This window comes from Haliaeetus leucocephalus, unplaced genomic scaffold (genome assembly GCF_000737465.1).
Source record: "Haliaeetus leucocephalus isolate CR32 unplaced genomic scaffold, Haliaeetus_leucocephalus-4.0 Scaffold195, whole genome shotgun sequence".
Classification (NCBI taxonomy): Eukaryota; Metazoa; Chordata; class Aves; order Accipitriformes; family Accipitridae; genus Haliaeetus; species Haliaeetus leucocephalus.
Window position 1 is genome coordinate 2,017,796 of NW_010972631.1, and position 17,222 is coordinate 2,035,017.

At 39.1% G+C, this 17,222-nt stretch overlaps 1 protein-coding gene across 1 annotated transcript; it reads right to left on the bottom strand.

Annotated features, from left to right (window-relative positions):
* Positions 1–1,882: 1,882 nt before the first annotated feature.
* Positions 1,883–17,087, bottom strand: LOC104830639 (chromosome unknown open reading frame, human C6orf165). Its single transcript, XM_010565717.1, has 12 exons — positions 16,980–17,087; positions 16,001–16,084; positions 15,583–15,673; positions 14,327–14,515; positions 13,903–14,061; positions 12,772–12,980; positions 11,820–11,939; positions 9,420–9,618; positions 8,562–8,699; positions 6,326–6,519; positions 5,132–5,272; positions 1,883–2,113 (listed from the first exon to the last, which is right to left on the bottom strand). Exons 1-12 carry the CDS (start codon positions 17,085–17,087, stop codon positions 1,883–1,885), a joined length of 1,863 nt encoding a protein of 620 aa, XP_010564019.1.
* Between the last annotated feature and the right edge of the window lie 135 nt (positions 17,088–17,222).

Consider the following 17,222-nt stretch of genomic DNA (forward strand, 5'->3'; position numbering starts at 1 on the left):
CCCGCCGCCGGCGAACCCCCGGGTGGTTTTAAACGACGGCGCCGATGCGTGCAAGTGACCGAGCACAGCCCCAGGGCCTGCGGGCCGCCGCCGCCCGCCTCTTGAGGAGCGGCCGCCCCGGGTGTTTGCGCCCCGCGGCCCGGGCAGTAACGGCCCGGGGGTCCCAGGAGGTGGTTCCGCCGCGCCCAGGCGGGGAGGGGGGTGGCAGCTGTGCCTTCTCCAGCGGAAAGGAGAGAGGACGGAGGGCGAAAGGCGTCTTCGCTCACCGGTTTTCTTCTAAATGAGTGTATTTGTGGATTCTTGAAAGAGCAGTTTGTTGGTTCGGTGCAAGAACTCTTAAGAGGTTCAAAGCAAACGACGATTAAAAATGCGCGGAGGTCACATCAACGAAAAGTATCACATCAAGCAGCAACAGGGTGTTTTTCTCCGAAAAAAACCCCAAAGCTGCAGCTGGTAATAGCAGTCATTTTTCTATTAATAAATCTGAAAATTGGTGCCGGCTTATCATTATTTAAAAACGTGGGGGAGCAGCACATCTGGCTGCTGCCGATTATTTTCACAAGAGAAAACCACCTAGTGGAAAGCCATTTAGCTAAGTTCTTTGTGTGCTCCCCTCCTGCTCCTTTTTTTTTTAAATAATGCCTTGTGGATTTGTCCCAGCTTTATAACTTTAAAAAGTGAAGTCAAATACCTTGGACATGGTCAAACAGAAAGAGAATGCTATCCTGCACAATGCCACAGAAAAATCACCCAGCAGCTTGAATATTCAAGCTTCATTGTCACAAGCTTGTGTAACCATGACCTGGGAAACCATGCCACACCTGGCCAAGAAATAGATTTAGAAACCTTAGCACACCCTAGGCAATCACAGTCACGCACCAGGACTTTTCACAGATAATAACTCATGGAGCCCTTTGTTATTGTGAAAAGTATCTCTGTTTTAAAGCACCCCCTACTTCCATTTGAGAAGATGTTTCATCTTAAAGCTCCAATGATTCAGGTTTTCTCAAACAGAAGTACTAGCTGCAGCTGCGCTGATCAAACCTGGCACGTATTTCCCAGCCACAAGGAAATAAAGCTAAAAACCTTTTCCTGTTGCGCCTTAGTTTTTCAAACACAATGAAACACAGCTTTCGAAAAGGTACCCTGAACTCACATTCCTGTGGTTTCCAGTGTGCTTACCAGCATGCTGCTTGGCCAGCGAATACAGAAATTACTAGAGACCTAAAAGGCTGCCAAGAGCCATCCTAGGTAGATTTCCTCTTCTCCACCTCCCTTCCGTGACCTACATTCATAACACCTATTACCGTGCAAAGACACTTGGGTTAACGACAGCACGAGCGGACAGGCCCAAGGACCCAGACTGATTTCGCTTTCCTGGTTTTACCTTCTTGGCGATTCTCTCTAAGGGTGGAGCTGTGACATTCAGGCGACTCTCTTGAGATCAGTTTTATTTCACACCAATGGGAATTATGCCTCCATAGGAGCTGCAGCATTGGCCCCGTATCTCACAAAAGCCAGTTGTCTTGCATTACGCTTTTCATGTACCAAAGACATGGCTCTTAACTACAGCGTTTCAGCAAGCAATCATTGTATTAAAACCTCAGGAAAATCCCAGAACACACACTACACATTTAAATGTTAGTTTGCATTAAAGTCTTCGGGAACATCTCGATTCTAAATTGCTGTTTAAAATCTGGGTGCTTCAGGCTTACCATTTCTATCACTTAATGCCAGTCAGAAGCCCCAATAGATAAATGAAATAAATCAACTGCTCCTGGAATCAACAGACACAGTAAAATCTTTTGTATCTTAATTCAGATATATGCACGGATTTTTTATATATACTTTCAATGCAAATCTTCGGGTTTCTCGTTTTCACTTAGGTTTCAGCTACTGCTCTTGTTAAGTCTACTTTGACCATATGAGTAGTAGGAGAAGATCCTCCTTGGAGACCTTCCAAGAAAATCTGTGGTCTGGGTACATTGCTTGAGTTGTCACGCTTAGTCTGGGTGCTGACATCTTTTGGCAAGTACACTTGGGTGGAGTTCTCTCTTCTCATATGGCTGAGATCAGTCTGCATGGCACGGGTTAATTTGCGGCGCAAATTGGCCTAAAGACACAAAAAGAATGAGATTAAGCAAAATTTTGTTTGAACATTTTAGCACTAGTGTATACTTACGTGTCTTTGTATATTTTACATCTATGGGCTTCATAAACCTGGAACGTGGCCCACTTCACCCTGCTATAAATACATGATTGCAACCACCATTTGATAACTTCTGAACTAACAGGATGTGTGAACAGCACTGGAGGTAGCCCACACAATTCTAAGTCAGCCTCTTACTGCTTTCATGTTTTCCTTTGGTTCCTGTGCTTCAAATTTTGTTAAATGTCGGAGCCTTTGTTTTATTAGAATAAAATGTTGTTTTCATGTTAAGCTCTTCCAGTGCTTCAAATTAACTTCAATCAGTCTGAAAGCACACTAAATGAGATGGAAACCTAAAACAAGCTTGAGGATCCCAAATATTGTGGATAATCAAACTACAGGATCAAGCCTTTGTCTGGTTTCAGACCAAACGTGATGAGGTTTAGTTGCTGGTGTCACAAAGCACCAGACAGAAGGGAAAAAATGCCTTCCTTCACGACATTGCTTATGAACCCCTTGGCAAGGGGCAAAAGGTAAGGTAATTTATGATTAAAGCTCTGTTTAATCACAGAAACTGCTGTAGATACAACAACAAAACCACTTCTCTCAAAGTGTTACTATTACAAAGCACTTGAAACAACAAAATGCTCCTTATTTCACTGAGCCTCCTATGTCAGCAATGATGTAAAACACTGTAAATCATATGACATAATGTTGTCATCGAAATATACAAAATACAGTCTCATGTGGTGGGATCCAGACCCTTACATGTAAGTGAGAAAGTAAGTCCCTGGAGTCCAGTCCAGTCAGCAGAGACTGGAGTCAGTGGAAGCTGGAGCGTGATTAAGTTGGACAAATTTGGTGTTCATATCAGGGTGAGTCAAAATATTCTCCAGACTCCACTAGCTAGGTCTCTCTCAGCTGGAATGGAAGTTGAAGCACGTATCTGTAGCTGCATTTTGGTATCTTAATCTACAACTGAATCTTAGGCACAGTGTCATCAAGGAAAATACAGAAAAGAACAGTAAGGAACTTACAGAAAAGACAGCATGGAAAGAAAGACAATATTTTAGTCTTTTTTTCTGAGGGTTTTGATGACAATTAAAACAAGAGCAGGAATGAGATACTGTTTCTCTGTTAAGTTTATCCCTCTTGAAAACTGGATGTACACTGTTGCAAGGAACAATGCTTGCACAGAGAAACAAATGGGAGCTGAAAATTTTACTTCTAACATCAAACAGGTGTTCTAACAGACTCATATTTTAACACTTCATATCGCTACAAGTTTTCTGGCTAAGTATGAACAACAGAAAAAAAAACCAAGGCATCTGAGCTCATCCTCTAGCAAAATCTGCAAATATGGCTGATGCTGCCCTAAAGTACTGAATTCACAGATGCACTGGTAAGCTATTTCTGTTATTTTAGCACTTTGATTCTAAATGTCGTATCACCTCCATATTACAAATTCACCATAGTCACTGTAGACAAAACACTTTTGCATGCATCTGGGATTTTTTGTTTCAACTCGGCATCACTAATCTCCCATATGGACAGTTGAGGCTAAAACACCCTTAGTACTTTAAAGTACTTTCTCTAAATATTTCAAACTAACGAATTACAAATTTGTTTGTGAGTGGTCTTCATGCTCAGCTGTTGGAAAACATCACCCTTGCTTACGCTAAAGATAAACCACTGACCACATCTTGTATTTATGTACTTTTGTCCATTACAGAAGCAAATGAGGCTTTTAGCTAAGCCTCTTGTAAACCTAATTGGCTTCTTTATATACCTCAGTAACAACTATTACTTAGAATCCTTTATAAGCCAGTTAACACTGGCAAGACTTCTCAGTCCAAAATTTTGGTTTCTTTTTATAACATTGGAGATTTCATGGCAAAAAGAACAACAGGAAATAGGCGGCACAGCAGACCACAGGCCTCCATAGTGCATCTGTTCACAGAAAAGAAATAATCAACCCTGCAGTATTCTGCGTCCAGTTGATATTGATAACTGCAATATTCCCTGTACTCACAAGTTCATTTGGACTGAATTGTGAAAATCTGGTGCTACACCTTGGCAACTGCATGTGCTGGCAAACCCTAGGAAGAAGCTTTTAAAATATATACTGTTCCTTTAAAAACTTTTATGTATACGGCCAACCTTCTGTGGACAGAATGTGATGTCCAATCCATCAGAAAATCACCATAATAGTGTAACAAACATTTCCTCTGGCTTATATATACAACAGAAAACCTACTTGCTCTATTTCTTACCTCTCCAGTCCTACATGAAAGAGGGATTTTTTTTCCCCCCCAAAAAAGCAGAATTGGTTTTAGCAAACATGAAGAATCAGGATAAAATGAAAAGTATTTCATTACAAAGAAAAAAAAAAGGGGGGGGGAGGTGGCATGCTCTGATACCTTTCAAGGATGAATACATTAGCTGAAAGAAAGTTTCTGCAGGGTCAAACACATCCAAAGGTATTCCTCACCATTCTGTCTGCCAGTTACTACATTTTATCTCCTCTTACTTGACAGTGATGAACATTAATATAAATTGCTCAACTTCCAATAACGTTTTGCCTGACCCAAACCTTTCTGCCATCTTTTTTTTTTAACAAAGACAGTATATAGCAATATCTTCAAGCTGTTAAATTTATTACAGTGTAGAGAAACAACTTTAAAATTCAATGCTAATCAACAAACTCCTATTACTTAAAGAAGGCAACTGAAAAATTTGGAATGAATAGACTTAGCAGTGGAAACACTGCTCAAAAAACAGGAAAAATATGGAAAAAGTGGGAGAGTAAGAAAGTCTAGGAATAAGGAGAGAAAATACCGGGGGAAAAAATACTGAGCCAGTTGTAACAAAGTGTGCATCTTTGAATAAGGTTAGATTTATGTTGCAAGGAACAAAAGTTTACAATAATTTATTCTGAACTTTGTTATTCAACAATGAAAATCTGGTAATAACAATACAAACCAATTTTATAGCTTTTCTTCTGAGTTCCCATTCATTCCATTCGTAGGATGTCACAATAGTTGGAGGCAAGATATGAGTATCAGTTTGAGTACTACTGTCACATTTTGTGGTTGGTTTCAAACATTTGTCTGCATTTCTGGCCTGGATGAAAAAAACCACCAAAACCAAGCAAGGCATTAATGAGAAGAATACAAATATGTAAGAGAAACAGCATACGGATATGCTACTTTTTAAAAGCAAAGAGAAACCTGCAAACCACAAGTGGATAACGATTTTTACATCCAACAATATTTTTGTTTCCCCTGCCCCCGCTAAAAAGAAGAAACCATTAAGTATTTGATGGATTTAATTTCTGACAGAAAACCCTTTAGGCAGAGGCCACAGCTGAATTTCAGGCTCCCACATCCTGAGTGAGAGCTTAATAATTGGATTTAGGTAAAAAGGGGTCCCATCACCACCACCAATATTTTATGGTGCAGGCACCTCAGTTTGTCTTTATGAATGGACTAAAAATCACAAATCATGATTAGGAGAAGTGCTTACAACTCTGCCAGAGCCAGGATATAAACTGTCTTTCTCACCAAGGGCCTGTTCAAGACTACATTCTTTCCATTGCTAGGGACCTAGAATTCACAGTGGATCACAGAGCACGTCTATGAATCCAAATCAAGTCTTTGGATTTCACATAGTAGCACTGTTGCATTCATTATTAATGAGTCCCCTTTAATTTTGTAATATTTCCATAATTCCTGTCCCCAGATATTGTTACACTCTCATCCAGCACATACTGATGAACTGCTAAACTGAAGTTCCAGTTAATACGGTATCTGGCTTATCTTCTGTTCCATTTATTTACTGTCCCTTTAAGCTACTTTTGCAAAAATGAGGAAAAGAAACCATCAGACACAGGATCTTCCTAAGCCAAGGACAAACAGCTTTTATCACTGCCACAATCCTTTAGCTCTACATATTCTCCTATGAAGACATAAGGTGATAAGAACATAAAGGGAAAATGTTTTATTATCAACGCCTTGAAGACCTGGAAAAGAGAGACCTTCAGACATTCTGTAGGATAGGCAGATGATTATACTTCTTTCCTAAAGACAGGTATCATCTGTTCTCTTTATGTTCTAGAAAGGACAGATCAACCAGTGACCCAACAGCTGTTTAGCATGAGGCATGGGCAATGTGTACCTGCGCATAAGGAGCAAAGTATTCAACCTGATGACGAAGCTCAAGCAGTTGAATTAGCTCTGCATGTTCTTTTGCTTTTTCGATGTTCAGTTGAATGAACTTATCCGGATCTTGAGCAAAGATGTATGCAGCTTCTTTGCAACTGAAAACATAACATCTCTCCTTGTGCTTCAAAATTCCAATAGCGGGATTTCCTAAAAAAACCAAAACAAACCCCACAAAATAAAATAGCAAACAGTATCATATCCAATACAAAAGACATTTGTAATCAAGATTCTGTGTTTCCCTCAAGTCAGTTTCACTTCCTTTTTTCTGAAATCAGAATAAATCCCTGAAAGTAAGCTTTTTTAAATACCGAAAAGTCTGTTTTGTTAGGTCAGTACAGCTGCTTTTGATCAGTTCACATCCAGCATGCCTTAGTGCATGTTTGTCAGAAAAACAACAGATAAAACACCTATAGCAAAGGCATAACAAAACAGCCCATACACACAAATGTTTTCCCTATGATCTCCAGCAAATACTTGATTGCAGATCAGCAGTTCATTTATACCAAAGGTCATAACACTGAAATTAACTGAAGAAGCAGATGAAGCAGCTGAGAAGCTGGACAATGAATTAACAGAGAAAATGAAATGTTAATAAAGGCCAAATAACTTATATAGGAAAACAAAAATTGAGCTCAAGGACACTGGCAGGCTCTGCTTCAGCTGTCATTGCCCAGGAAAGACCTAGAATCATCACAGACAGTGCCCTGAAAATACTACATGGCAATACTCAGTGGCAATCAAAAAAGCAAAAAGAATGTCAGGAATTATTAGGATGCAAACAGAGGTGGAGAAGAAAACCAACATTATAACAACCTATATGCTACATTTGTAATACTACATTTTGTTCCAACACAACAGAATAAGAAAAAGTAAAATGAAGAGAGTTGGGAGTGATCAGAGGCTTGGAATATCTTTCACAGAAGGAGGGGTTAAATAAAGAGGCCTCTTCAGCATTAAAAAGAAGCAACTGAAATGAAGTAATATGATACGGGGTTATAAAACCATGAATTGCATGCAATATAAAATTACTATTTGCTAATTTTCCTAATAGAAAGACTATCAGGTCTTTGATGAAATTATCAAGCCAGAGCTTAAAACCATCGCAAAAAGAGGTACCTTTTCATAGTACATATAATTACAATTGCAGGTCTCTTGACAATAACAATAACCCATGGCAAACTCTAAATGGATTCAAAAAGCAATCAGATAGATGAAAAACCTCTATCAAGGATTATTCAACAGAAGGTTACAGACTCAACATTTATCTGAGGAAATCCCATAACCACTAATTGCTAGAACAGGGAAGGATATAATTAAGGAAGGATCATTCCTACTTGATTTCTCATGATCTTCAAGTGTTCATGACTGTCCACGTCCAGAAATTGGATACAGGGCTAGATAGACCTTCAGTCCAACCCAGGACAGTTGTTCTCATATGCAATACTACATAAGTGTAAGTAATTTACACTGCCACTAAAATACCTATTTTTTAATACGGCTAAGTAATGGCAGTAGTTTCCTCCCAACCTCCTGTAGGTTTAAAAAAATTCTATATGGATAGGTTCTATAAAGGATAAAGGATAGGGAGACAGAAACCATGAACTGATGGGGTAGCTGAAATAAGGCTTGCTTTCAAGACAAATGACCCTAGAAGAGACCAAAAAATTTCCTATGATTAGTTGACTTAATCAAGTGCACTTTCGTGTTCTTTTCAGAGAAGATTTTTAGTACTTTATAACGACTATTTAAAAATACATATGATGTAGGAATGAATGGGTGCATTTGCAACACACGGATACACAAAACAGAAGGAATGACCATTTTCCTATGCCTGTATTAAAACACACTAACAACAGTAAACGAACCTGCATTCAGCTGCAGTGTAGGTTATACAGATGCACATATAGCAGGAGGAAACATTTATCCATCCCATCTTGTTTCTGCCTCTGCTTGCTCATGCCTACTTTCTGTTGAAGCCCTCCTACCCTACATTTAGGGCAGTTTATTTGTGTGTTTTTAAAAGAAAAATACTTTAACGGGGAAATAAGTTATCTGGGGTGAAAATTACAAACATGAAAATACAGTACTCCAGCTTTGACGTAAGAGGATGCATTCAAAACATGTCTTTCCATTTCCCCTAGTACTTGTGTACATATAAACTATGGGAAAGACCTAACTACAAACCATACCTGGGAGGGTGAGGCCTCTCACACCAATTGCATGTGCACAGAAACCATGGTACTGGATTAGCAACTGATCAAAATTATCAGTAGTCTCTGGAAAAAGCCATTCTTGGTTCTTGAAATCAGAAACATTCACTCTGGTTCCTAACAAAAGGTTTAACAAAGGAAGGATTTCAGTAACAAAACATCAGATGTTTATAATGATGTTGCAGGATGACCAGATTACTCTGGTCTTCACAGGGTGACCTGCAGTGCAAAGATCCCAAAAGCCAAACTTTAGCCCTGTCTTAAGAGAGATCCTACTGAAAAATCAGTCCTGCAGGAGCCTTCTTTAGTAGCAATAGCTTTCTTTTGGAAAGCTTTCTTTCTCCCCCACCATATAGGGGACAACAACAGGAAGGTAATACCTTATTCTTCTATTTTGTTTTCACCCACTCATCCATTACTCCCCTGGAGTATAACTTGGTTGCTAGGGTTACCATCTTACAAATAACTTCCAGTAACCAAAGCCTTGTTAAATTAGCTTTTTTATTCCCCCCTCCATTTCAGAAATTCTGAAAGGTATAAAAACACATAGACAAACTTAAGAAATTTAAAAAAAAGTAGAAATATTCTTCTCTCATCATTCTGCCTTTTTTTTAAGGTATGTTTGTATCTAGTAGCTATATTTTAATTTTATATATATAAATAAAAGCCCAAACTACACTACATGAAAAATAAATCCACATACTACAACACTCATTTTAATTTACTCTGCAAATTCTGATTATTAAAAAATCAATGTGTAGCACCCTCTGTAAAGAAAATTCAAAGCACAATATCTTGGAAAATGAAGGAAAATTAAAAAGTAATAACTTCCAGTACCCATGGTTTCTCTTATCCTTTCCTCATCACTTTTCACAGTCACTCCTTCCAGAAGAGAAGTTAGCACTTCCTCAGGAAAAAGCTGTGATTGGATTTCCGAGAACTGTTGCAGATTGTTAGTCATATCTGTGAGGAAGCTTAGCAGTAGTATCTGATCCTGAAAGCTGGTCCAGAGGTTAGAAAGTGCAACAAAGAGAGGCTAGAAAATAAAGAAAATTATCCAAAATCCAGATTTGTTTTATGTCCACAGTGTAACCCAAGTGCTGTGCACAACAATCCCTGCTATGAACAAAGTGGGGCTGACCTCCAAGGCCTTCAGCATCCAGAAATTCCAGGGGAACTCCTGGGCTTTGTAAGAGGAGCTCCCATCACATATGCCCAAAGCACGTACGTCCAGCATGTAGGACCATAGGCCAGTATGGTACTTTTCTACATTTTACTCCAAAGCCTTTCCTAAATACGTTACTCTGAGCCCATGCTTGGAACTGAGCACTTCACTGACAATACAGTTTTATAACTGAAAATAAGGCATACAGGAATAAGAAGGACCAGAAGAAATGCACCTGGTTAACTACCAAATGAAGTAAAACCACATCTGCATGTACAAACCTATCAGATTTTGTTATTTTGTCTGCCCTGCTTCCAGAGTCACCTCTGGAATTCATCAGCATCAGTAATGCTGTGGAAATGTTACGGTTACAAAAATGGAAGAAACTAAAGGAAGGGCAGCAAGATCAAAATAATTCTTACTAGAATAAACAAAGAATTTTAATGAAATCTACTCTGTTTCCTAAAACAAAAGTTTACCACAAAGTTAGGCGTTATGCTACGCTTTTTGAAAGGCAGAATGCCCTGCTTCTCTACATGTGTAGAGGACCCAGCTTCTCAGCAACTAGCTGAAGACAAGAAGAACTATTTAAATGGAGTGTTAATACAGAAATCTCTACCTGTGAAAGACCTGAAATCAAAAGAAATCACATATTCTGTCTTCAGCAGAGAAGAAAAAACAACTAACCAACCTGAAGGGGGAAGAAAATCTAGGAAGGAAGCAGACAACAGCAGACAGCTTCTAGGGAAAAGGGTAACGTGTATCAGTCACTTAAGCCCCATGAAGATATAGGAGAAAAAAAACTGCTTTAAGCAGCTGGACAGGAGAGGAAAATGTTCCCCAAATGAGAACGTCTGGCTTATAAAATCACAAGCACACATAAACCGAAGTGTCAAATCACATCTGAGGTGTACCTCAGTTAAAGTGCTGTTCCCATGAGTTTCCAGCTCAGATGCCCTCATGGGAGGCGTAAAAAACACTCCAGGTAGGTGGTGGGGGCATGATCTTCCTTCCTCCCTCCTCCACAGTAGACTTTATTTTGCTTTCTAATTATTTGTTTAGAAGGATGAAATAAAACCTAACATATGTATGAACTGCATGCTAGTTCAATGGCTAACTACAAGGAATTAAAATGATAGACATATCACACAAAATAATGAGCTCTTGCATGAAAAGCAAATTAAATGAAGCTGGTTTCTGACATATTTCTCCCCCGTTTCCTTTACACCATGTCATCATAATAATCCCAGGTTTTCACACGGTCATCGAGCACCCTCCTTCACAACCTGCAGTTCGCACCACTCATTCCCTCTTCCTCCAACACCTCCCTCCCATGTCCTGTAGCTCCCAACTAAGGGTGAAACAGTACAGAACATCAATCGTGCAGAGGTACGTGGCTGCTCACTGGCCACACAGCACACTAACCAGCAGGTAATTGTGGCATTCCCATTTCAGACTTAATCTTAGGAGGGCTCTAATTGTGTCTCTCTAGTTGCTTGTTTTTCACAAAACTTGCAGAAAATGAAATATTTTGAGATCTCTGGACTCTGACAAATTCAACTGAAACTGGCCAACAGGTTCAGAAGCTATTGGGAGGGGCAAAGTGGCTGAAACCCCCACCACAGAAAGCTGATTTCTTTAGAAAAATTATGTCAAGGAGTCATACTGTAATTACAGGAATTGCTATCTGAAAGGACTAAAGAGAACCACACTCTGATGTGCCATTATCTGTTATCATTGTGTTCTTACTACTTCTGCAAGGAACAGGAGAATGTTTACACAAACCAGGAAAATATCACTGTAAATCTACAAATACTGACAAATGACTCAAGACACTTAAAATAACATTTAATTCTTTCCCCCGCGCCTTTGTACCTTGCTTTTCTTTTACCTTGAGATCAAGTCTTTTAGTTTAGTTGCCCCTTTAAAAATCAGAGATGGTGTTATAATAGAGAGAAAATAATGTAGCCTTTTTCTTAACACAAACTATACAAAAATACACTGGTATTTTGTAATACTTAAGTAATTTTTTATAATTAAGAAGAAATAGGTTTTCCATTCAAAATACTTACAAAAACTTCTTTGGTATCTATGGAAACCTTATTCTGCACTGTGTTTTTCAACTGCTCCACTGTCGCTACAAACTGCACATTCATCTTTTCAACTTCTTGAGCACTTGTAATTGCATCAGACTGGAAAGAGAACTTACTTCAGGTAAGAAGCATGACAGTCAAAAAACCAAGTAATTAGTAACAAGTATTTACTTGGATCTTTTCATTCAACTATTTTCAGACAACTGTTTTAAGGAACGAAATGCACCCTAACTTTCCACAAAATATATTTTTCCTTAAGTGTTCAGGTACAAAACCAGGTGCTTCTCTCAAATATATACTAGTAATTTTTATAGAAAACCTCTACATTTTTATAATGAAGAGAACTGAAACAAATTGAGAATAAAATATTTTTCCAAGCTTTATAATATACAGGAAAAACAAATTAAACCCTGCAGTTTCTCAAAAGACAAATTAAAAGGTCTTCATAAGCAAAACAAGTTTCAAGAATTTAAATTGTATTCTTCAAAGACTTCTGATGACTCCATATGAGTTGGGGATGTCTGCAGACTAAAATTGAGGTGATTTATGGATTGAACAAGGACATTTTTTCTCTCATGCCTTTTGGGGCAGAGTGAGTATCAGTACGCAAGCAAGGAAGAAGTCCTACTTTTTCAGTCCTTTATTAATGAAATTAAACCAAAAAAGGAAACCTCCAGAAATTAAGTGGAAGCACAGTCACACTGCAGCAAACAATTAATCCATTTTGTCTTTTAGCTGACAGTAGCCAAACCCAACAAGTTAGGTCCAAAGTTCATCATGACAGATGATGTAGATTCTCATATATTGAGATAATATGATTTCACTGATGTCTGAATAATTTTTCTTATATTTCTGTCCTGTACAAGTAGGTAACTTGAATACATTCAATCTGAAATAAAAACCCACAGGATATAACATGATGGTATCTCACCAGAAGGATGCAAAGGAAGGCCTCATATTGTCTCACATTGAACAGTGCTTCTTTTAATTTAAAAGAACTAAGCTGTGTATATCTGTGTTGGTCTTCCTGCATGGATTCCAACAGAGCTGTGTACTGGTGGGCTAGCTTATGGCAAGTATTAAGACTTTCATCAACAGCCCGGGTAGCTGATGGAATGGCTTCATTCAGAATGGCTGGCACTTTTGGTACAGAATAAATGAGATACATGTAAAGAGAATTATTTAAATCATTAGCAAAAGATTACAGTGCAGTATTTGAGCAAAGCAGACTTCCAACAAAATTTCTAAGTCTTGTCCTTATATTCATGCATTTCCAAATGCTTGCATACTGGATTCAACCGCTGTATCTTACTAGTCGAGAGGTTCCAAACAGTCAGAATTACAGGTGTGGAAATATCACAGTCAAGTCAAGGACTGTGAGAAAACTTGCTTCATAGTAGATGCAGTTCAGTTGATGCTACTGACATGGGTTTCCTGAGAGACTTTAGGCAATCTGCACAATTTTCAATTCTTAGTTTCTTCTAAAACTGGGCTGCAGACCTTTCTTACAAAGAAGTCTCCACACTGAGTTACAATACTACATGCACATTCACAAAAACATTTCCACTGATGAGGATTCAAAATCCAAAAGATTTCTGAGAACATGTTAAGAATCTGAAGAGGTTACTCTAAATTATCAGAATACACATAATGCCCCAGCAACTTCTATCACTTCTCATTACACATATGCAACACAAAATTGTAATTGAGTTGATAGTGTTCTTTCAAGATTTTAATTAAGTGCTTTTAAAGGCAAACATTACATATTTAATTCACTTAATGGCAAGGGATCAGGGAAGAGTTATCATGAGGTAAATTAGTGCATGAAGTTAATACACATAACCCTTCCACATCAACCACATAGGGCTCCCTCTTAGCTAAAAAGTAGCAGCCTACACGGAAACCTGTAAGTAAATACAAAATATGTACTTTTCCTTCAGGTTTTCAGACCCTGAGTCAAAGCTGTTTATCTAGAGATGGGATATTACTGGAGCCGCTCCAGTGAAGAAGGCCAGGAAGAATTAATCTGAAATACACAGCCCAAATGCAGTTGTCTACTTACAGTCATCAATGCTGCTTCCTCCTTTCCTGCATTCCTTGTTGTACAACCGAATTCCTGTGACCAGCATGGCAAGATTTTTCAGCTGTTGCTCTTTGTTCTTCTTACTGAGTGAGATGAAAGTAATCATCTCTGTCTGGGGGAATACACTCTGCAAGGCAGCTAGAAGCATTACAAAGGGTAAGGAAATTCTCAATATCAGGGAACAAAAAAGAAAATCATTAACAAGCAAAAATACCCTCTCCTGAACAACTGCAGAAAGTAGGAAATCCATGGCAAATTTAGGCTTCAAAGTTGAGCAGTGACAGTTTAGGTAGTAAGCATTCATCACAGTTTACCATATCTGTATCTAAAGATCAGCAAAGAAAAGGTAAAATGTTATTTTTCAATGAGAAAAGCCCAATTTCACAGCTGGGAGTTTACTGACCTGTTACCTCCCTGACAACCTCGATATCTGTTGGCGATCCCAGGCCAGACCTTAGCAGCACATAGCTCACAATCTTTCGATACACATTCTCCACTTCTTCTTGCACACGAGGACAACTATCTGTGATATCTCTGACCACAGGAGCCAGCCTTCCCTCCAGAACACGGTGCTGCTCACTGAGTAATTCAGCTAGGAAAGAAGGAATGTTAGGAAGCGCTATTTAAATTCCTTGGAATTTGGCTTATTCAGAGGGTGCAATTCACTTCCACAGTCAGAGCACCAACTTAAGGTTTCCGAAGCACAGACAGGTGGAAGAGATGTTAATTATAAAGTTATGGTACCTTGAACAACAGTGGAGTTAAACATTAACATAATTAGCATGATTAACATCAGTCAGTAGAGTCCAGGGAACTATTCAGGCCTAATTAAGCAGGCTGTCTGGACTCCTCTGGCTGCAGTAGGACCTAACACACACACACATTTCATACACACCTGAAGTTACATACACAAATCTGAACACTACCCAGGATCTCAGAATCTTACTGGACTTATTGAGCTTACTGAGTCCAGAAGACTGCAGAGCAGCTTCCTAGTTTTGCTAATTTTTGGTTTTAATCCATGGTAACAAGAAAACATTTTCATGACCTCCTCACACAGAAATGTTTGTCTGCTCTTTCTGTCTTCTGTTTCCCAGCAAGCCCTCACTGTCCCATTGAGATCTGAAATTACAGCAGAGACATTCTCCCCATCATTTTTCTTCCACATTCCCATTCTCAGACCATATGACGTTACCACGGATGAGACCAAAACATACTCGGTTAAAACTGCAACTAATTGTTCAAGATTGCTCATATCTCTCAATCAGGGATATCGATAAAACATCAAGTTCCCTTTCAGATATGTAAGTGCAGTTTTGGGTACTGGTTCTCTTTCAGATACATAGGTGCAGTGCAAGTTTTTCTTGCAGAAGGCAGCTAGCCACTGCACCTGAAAGCATAGCTGTTCTCAAGCGATCTAATACATTACATCCAGTAAGTCTCTCAGACAGGATGAGTGTACTCTCAAATATAATGCACATTTTTTCCCTACTATATCATTACTGAAACACCATACTCCTATATAGTACATTTCTCCAGGGATTTTTATTTTGCTTTACTGCCAGCAGTCATTTAACGGGAATCATTATTAGCCCTACACAGAGAGATATTAAATCCTAAACTCAGCATCAACTTCTATGAAAACATATTTGACATTACCTCTGTTTGCATAGTTCATATCAAAGTAAACTTGCATCTTAATTGTGCTCAGGGATGGGTTTGTTGTGTCAAGCAGCCTGGTAACACAGAGCTGAGAGAGACAGAGAAGTGAGTTCTTCCTCATCAAGAGGGAAAGGTCTGAACTGACAGTGACTATGCTACAGGTTTCACAACAGCAGTAGAGCCCCCTCCCTATCATTCTCTTGACATACTACAAACACTATGAAGTATAAGGCATTTACTAACATGAGGGAACACCTACTCCAGTCTTTAGCTACAGAACCATGAGAATAAAGTAGGGTTAATATTTTGAAAGTGTTCATATCAAAATAAAATGGCATTTTAGTTACAGGAACAGGTAGCAAATAATGCTATAGTCTTAGCTAAGTACTGACTCTCAACATCGTGTCAGAATTACCTGGGTAAGATTTTGCACTTCTTTTTTTGTAAGGATTTGATCCACACTGAAGTCATTTCTTGGATCTAAAACAACAGCTTTCACCTAGTGATTGCCAAAAGAAAACAATTTATATCTCAATATATACTGTTTGTAACTAACCTTTTGTTTTCTGAAAAATATTAATCCCATTTATACTACCTGGCCCTCCCTAAACAGAGAAACAAAAGAATCCATCACAATAGAGGGAAGAGATAAACATCAAAGAATAAATATAGCTGCTGCAATAAACATTCACCTATGCGTCATGTCTTTTTGTTCATTTATGAAAGTGGGACGAAATGTTATTAAAACTTGGGAACACTTCTCATTTTCATTTTAGAAAGAAAAAAATGGTTTATCTGCCTGTTAAAGAAAACTGAGGGGGAACTCTGAGTCAGAGCTCAAAGAGTTCCCAGGACTCAGAACCTGCAGCCTTTTGAGGGCCTATGCCATCGCATAGATGGCGTTTCAGAGGAATGAAATACTTTTTCAGGTTTTTAGGACCCTATACTGAATATCACTGAACGCCCCTTGAAAACTTCCCAATGTGGGCTATCAGAAACCCAGACTTTTCAAAGTTCAACTCACCCCTGAAAGCCTCGGCTGTTGCCATCCCAGCCTGGGCAGGCTGCCATGGAGCTGCCATTTGAAGTTTGTTGACTTTTAAGAGCAAAGGAATGTTTATGTCCTTGGTTCACATCATTCAGTCAGAGCTGCATCAGTCAGTGACTTCGAGGGAAGATGTAAAATTATGCCCCTACCTCATGAAAGCCTTAAAAACCGGTTCGAACTGCCAAGCTATGGGCACCCAGGTTTGAAACTTCTGATCCGTATGCTATCAATACATATTTATCTTAATATTTTACAGATGACAACAGAATTTGAAAAACAGATTAGAAAAACACCCAGATGAAATAATAATAACCCCCCCCACCCCGAACATTGAATTTGCGCTTACCAGGAACGCCACCAAGGTTTCAGAAACGGTTTGTCCCTGGGCGGCGCATTCTTGTCCGATTTCGCGGATTATTTTCTTGATGACACTTTCGGCCTGGTCACAAGACATACTGGACAAACACACAGGTTAACGGGGTTAACTTTTATTTAAGATTTCGGGTGCGTCTCTCAACGTTTCTCCTCAAGCGGCTGAGGGTCGTCCCCCCCCTCGCCACCACACGGCCGGCCAGGGCGGGGGGGGGCC